Consider the following 6,000-nt stretch of genomic DNA (forward strand, 5'->3'; position numbering starts at 1 on the left):
TATGTGTAAAAGAATATCACGATTAGCAGATAATAACCAAAATAGATTAAAAAAAATTCAAAAATACTATTTTGAATCTATTAAAGGTGAAAATTTTTATTCTACGTAGAAGATTTTTCTATAATGCGATATATTATGAAAAATATATAGTTGAAAATAAGAAATTGTGCATAACACGGATTCTATGCTAGTATATAATAACATATAAACTTTTATTGAGATAAAAATAGTAATTATATTATTACATTAATATTTGAATAAATTAAGTAGCTGAACAATGCTATTCAATCTATATATCAATATAATTAAGAATTATAAAATAATTTTATATAAAGGTGAAATAAGTTCTGACAGATCCGACAGAATTTGATAAAGTCTTAAACCTTAATCTGAACCTTAAACCCTTGTACAATTTCAATATTGCATATCAAAACCCTCCCTCTCTCTCTACACTGAGTGTGTATATCTGTGGGGGTTTTCACTCTCTCTGCGACCCAAGCCAGCCTACGCAGGCACCAGGTAATTCTTCTGTTTTCTGTTTATGAATGCTTCGATTCATATATGTGTGATAAAATTTTGTTAATCCTCTCATTTCTCCCTTTCCCGCTCTTTCCAATTGTTCGCAGTGTATAAGAGGGTTTAAGGCTGTGGCTGATTTGTTTGGGGATTTCGTATTTAGGCAAGTCTATTTCGCCGCTTTTCTGATTTTGGTTTCATCTGGTATTTTAAGTTCATTCCCATTTGTATACGTGTTTTTGCTATTTGTTCAGTGATTTTAGTCGATTACATTGTATCCAGGACAATTCGGCACAATTTTCTTGTACTTTCGACCTTTCTCCTGCATATATTGCAAACACTAGGAAGAGTTGATAAACTAGATTTCTAGTTAAAGTCTCATCGCACTTCAGTGTTTTTTGGTCTGGACTGATTGGCTTGAGACTAGTCCTTGATTAAAGGCTTCCGCTTGTTATAAGTTAGGAAATTCTCTTAACCATTGACCAGAGAAGATGGCTCACCCTGGTGGTGGTGCGGAGGCCCATGCCCGGTTCAAGCAGTATGAGTATAGAGCTAACTCGAGCCTTGTCCTCACTACTGACTCTCGCCCTCGCGACACCCATGAGCCTACTGGTGAACCAGAATCCCTTTGGGGGAAGATTGACCCAAAATCCTTTGGCGACCGAGCTTATAGGGATAAACCCCCTGAATTGGAGGAGAAACTCAAGAAATCCAAGAAGAAGAAGGACCGGGAGCCTGTTTTTGATGCTGCTCCTCCTAGGAGCAAGAAGAGGCGTCTTCAGGAGGAGAGTGTCCTCACTTCTTCAGATGAAAGTGTTTATCAGCCCAAGACGAAGGAGACGAGGGCTGCTTATGAAGCCATGCTCAGTGTTATTCAGCAACAGTTGGGCGGGCAGCCTCTCAATATTGTAAGTGGTGCTGCTGATGAGATTTTGGCGGTCCTCAAGAATGAAACCATCAAGAATCCTGATAAGAAGAAGGAGATTGAGAAGTTGTTGAACCCCATTCCCAACCATACTTTTGACCAGTTGGTATCAATAGGGAGGCTGATTACTGATTATCATGATGGTGGTGATGCTGGCGATGCTGCTGTTAATGGAGATGATAGTCTTGATGATGATGTTGGTGTTGCTGTTGAGTTTGAGGAGAATGAAGAGGAAGAGGAAGAGAGCGATCTGGATATGGTACCTGAGGACGAAGAGGATGATGATGATGTGGCAGAAGCGGATGGTTCTGGGGCTATGCAGATGGGTGGTGGAATTGATGATGATGAGGAGCAGGAAGCCAGCGAGGGAATGAGCTTGAACGTCCAGGATATTGATGCGTATTGGCTTCAAAGGAAGATCTCGCAAGCTTATGACCAGAATATTGATCCCCAGCAGAGTCAAAAGCTTGCAGAAGAGGTCCTGAAAATTCTTGCTGAAGGTGATGACCGTGAAGTTGAGACCAAGCTGTTGGTTCATCTGCAGTTTGATAAGTTTAGTCTTATAAAATATTTATTGCAGAATAGGTTGAAAGTAGTATGGTGTACCCGCCTGGCAAGGGCTGAAGATCAGGAGAAGAGAAAGGAGATTGAAGAGGAAATGATGGGATTAGGACCTGAACATGCTTCGATCCTGGAGCAATTACATGCCACTCGAGCTACTGCAAAGGAGAGGCAGAAGAACTTGGAGAAAAGCATTAGGGAGGAGGCTCGGCGACTGAAGGATGAAACTGGTGGAGATGGTGATCGCGAGCGTCGCGAGCTAGTTGATAGAGATGCCGATGGTGGTTGGTTGAAGGGGCAGCGTCAACTGCTTGACCTTGAGAGCCTTGCCTTCCACCAAGGTGGCTTGTTAATGGCAAACAAAAAATGTGAGCTTCCTGTGGGTTCTTATAGAAATCATAGGAAGGGTTATGAAGAAGTTCATGTGCCAGCTCTGAAGCCAGTACCATTGGCTTCTGGAGAAAAACTTGTGAAGATCTCGGACATGCCTGACTGGGCACAACCAGCTTTCAAAGGAATGAGCCAGTTGAACAGGGTCCAGAGTAAAGTTTATGAGACCGCACTATTCAGTGCAGAGAATATCTTATTATGTGCTCCTACTGGGGCTGGGAAAACAAATGTTGCCATGCTTACGATACTTCAGCAGATTGCGTTGAATATGAATGAAGATGGGTCTATTAATCACAACAATTATAAGATCGTATATGTTGCGCCTATGAAGGCTCTGGTCGCTGAGGTGGTAGGCAACCTTTCTAATCGTCTAGAGCAATATGGTGTCAAGGTTAAAGAGCTGAGTGGTGATCAAACATTGACACGTCAGCAGATTGAAGAGACTCAGATTATAGTGACAACCCCTGAGAAGTGGGACATTATTACCAGAAAATCAGGTGATCGGACATATACACAACTTGTAAAACTTCTCATTATTGATGAGATCCATCTTCTGCATGATAATAGAGGTCCTGTGCTTGAAAGTATTATTGCAAGAACTGTTAGGCAAATTGAAACCACAAAAGAACACATTCGGTTGGTTGGCTTATCTGCTACACTTCCCAACTATGAAGATGTGGCAATATTTTTGCGGGTTAAATTAGATAAGGGGCTCTTCCATTTCGATAATAGCTACAGGCCTGTTCCTCTGGCTCAGCAGTACATTGGGATTACAGTAAAGAAGCCATTACAGAGATTTCAGTTGATGAATGATGTGTGTTATGAGAAGGTTATCAGTGTTGCTGGAAAACATCAAGTGCTGATCTTTGTGCACTCAAGGAAGGAGACTACCAAGACGGCTCGTGCAATTCGTGATACTGCCCTTGCTAATGACACTCTTGGTAAATTCTTGAAGGAGGATAGTGCAAGCCGTGAAATTCTTCAGAGTCACACTGAGCTGGTGAAGAGCAGTGATCTGAAGGATCTATTGCCATATGGTTTTGCAATTCATCATGCTGGGATGGTTAGAGCTGACCGGCAAATTGTTGAGGAGCTTTTTGCAGATGGCCACGTACAAGTCTTGGTTTCTACTGCAACTCTGGCCTGGGGTGTCAATTTGCCTGCTCATACTGTTATTATCAAAGGTACTCAAATCTACAATCCCGAGAAAGGAGCATGGACCGAGTTAAGTCCTCTAGATGTCATGCAGATGCTTGGTCGCGCTGGAAGGCCTCAGTATGACACCTATGGTGAAGGCATAATTATAACTGGACATAGTGAATTGCAGTATTATCTGTCATTAATGAATCAGCAGCTTCCTATTGAAAGTCAGTTTATCTCGAAATTGGCTGATCAGTTGAATGCAGAAATCGTCCTAGGAACTGTGCAGAATGCTAAGGAAGCATGCAAATGGCTCTTATACACTTACCTTTGTGTTCGCATGGTGCGGAATCCTACCCTCTATGGTTTGGCACCTGATGTTCTGAAACGAGACGAAACGCTGGAGGAAAGAAGAGCTGATCTGGTAAGCATTACATATACTTCGTTCTCTGATTTCTTAAGATTTTGTCAATCCCTCTTTAGCTCTGTGTTTAGGTTGGTTCTGCCCTATTGTGAATACACTGATTTGAATGACAAAATACTAACACGAAGAATTTGTGTTTGTATAGTTGTATTTCACTTGTAGCAAGAGTCTATTTTGCTGTCTCTTTCTCTTTCTTTTTGCTTCTCTTTCTTTTTTTTTTGCGTGGTGGTGATTGCACTATTTGATGATTTTCTTGCTCTGCTTTATGCTTGCCTCGACCCTTGTCCCCCCTAAACCTGAAAAGGCAGAAAGTAAGAACAAAAGTAAGAAGATCAAAGTTCTTTTCATCTCTGGACGCTACATTTTTTGTTCTGATTTACTTTAAGAACTCTCAATATTTTACTCCGAAGTGGCTTCGTAACTCATCAGTTTTTCTGTTGAATAACTTCTCTTGTAATGCTATTTCAGATCCATTCAGCTGCTACAATATTGGATAAGAATAACCTGGTGAAGTATGATAGGAAAAGTGGCTATTTCCAGGTTACTGACTTGGGCCGCATTGCGAGCTATTACTATATAACTCACGGGACAATATCGACATACAATGAGCATTTGAAGCCAACAATGGGTGATATCGAGCTTTGTCGTTTGTTCTCCCTTAGTGAAGAGTTCAAATATGTAACTGTGAGACAGGATGAGAAGATGGAACTAGCCAAGCTTTTAGACCGCGTCCCGATACCAATCAAAGAAAGTCTAGAGGAACCTAGTGCGAAAATTAATGTTTTACTTCAAGCATATATTTCACAGTTGAAGCTTGAAGGACTGTCATTAACATCTGACATGGTTTTTATTACTCAGGTTGGTACTGCATTTTTCTATTTGAGTTTCCATTTTTTCAAATTTTGATTCTCTTCTTGTAGATGCTGCCATATTTTTTCTATAATAATTGTTTTGAATATGTGCGATTCGTTTGCAGAGTGCTGGACGTCTAATGCGCGCGCTGTTTGAGATAGTTCTGAAAAGGGGATGGGCCCAATTGGCCGAGAAGGCATTGAAACTATGCAAAATGATAGGCAAGAGGATGTGGAGCGTGCAGACACCACTCCGCCAATTCCATGGTATTCCAAATGAAATTCTGATGAAGTTGGAAAAGAAAGATCTGGCCTGGGAAAGGTACTATGATCTCTCTTCACAGGAGATTGGTGAACTCATTCGTTTTCCTAAGATGGGAAGAACACTCCATAAATTTATTCATCAGTTCCCGAAGCTAAACCTGAGCGCACACGTTCAACCAATTACTCGCTCTGTTTTGAGGGTTGAACTGACCATTACCCCCGACTTCCAGTGGGATGACAAGGTCCATGGGTATGTGGAGCCGTTTTGGATCATTGTTGAGGATAATGATGGCGAATATATTCTTCATCATGAATATTTCATGCTGAAGAAACAGTATATTGATGAGGATCACACTCTGAATTTCACCATACCCATATATGAACCGCTACCTCCTCAGTACTTCATTAATGTTGTGTCTGATAGATGGCTAGGGGCGCAGACTGTTCTTCCAGTTTCTTTCAGGCACCTCATTTTGCCTGAGAAGTATCCACCTCCAACGGAGTTGCTGGATTTGCAGCCACTTCCTGTGACAGCATTGCGGAACCCAGCATATGAAGCCCTTTATCAACAATTCAAGCATTTCAATCCTGTCCAGACCCAGGTCTTTACCATCTTGTATAACTCAGATGACAATGTTTTGGTTGCTGCGCCCACTGGTAGTGGGAAGACCATATGTGCTGAGTTTGCCATTCTAAGAAATCATCAAAAAGGACCTGATGGTGTCATGCGGGCTGTGTATATTGCTCCTATTGAAGCTCTTGCAAAGGAACGGTATCAAGATTGGAACAAAAAATTTGGGGAGGGTCTTGGAATGAGAGTGGTTGAGTTAACTGGGGAGACTGCAACAGATTTGAAGCTTCTTGAGAAAGGTCAAATAATTATCAGCACCCCTGAGAAATGGGATGCTTTGTCCCGCCGATGGAAACAG

General features: G+C 41.5%; 1 protein-coding gene across 3 annotated transcripts in view; it reads left to right on the forward strand.

Annotated features, from left to right (window-relative positions):
- The window catches only part of LOC105155825 (DExH-box ATP-dependent RNA helicase DExH12-like), an 8,528-nt gene continuing 2,910 nt past the window's right edge, over nt 383-6,000 (forward strand). Inside the window, exons 1-5 of one of the 3 annotated variants that reach the window (XM_011071795.2) lie at nt 383-519; nt 627-679; nt 979-3,956; nt 4,425-4,814; nt 4,933-6,000. The exon at nt 4,933-6,000 is cut by the window's right edge and continues 2,143 nt beyond it. In XM_011071795.2, coding sequence (XP_011070097.1) covers nt 1,008-3,956; nt 4,425-4,814; nt 4,933-6,000 — 4,407 coding nt within the window. In that variant the 5' untranslated portion in view covers nt 383-519; nt 627-679; nt 979-1,007. The other 2 variants (XM_011071796.2, XM_020692084.1) reach the window with 2 other exon arrangements.

The sequence above is a fragment of the Sesamum indicum genome, linkage group LG2 (genome assembly GCF_000512975.1).
Source record: "Sesamum indicum cultivar Zhongzhi No. 13 linkage group LG2, S_indicum_v1.0, whole genome shotgun sequence".
Classification (NCBI taxonomy): domain Eukaryota; kingdom Viridiplantae; phylum Streptophyta; class Magnoliopsida; order Lamiales; family Pedaliaceae; genus Sesamum; species Sesamum indicum.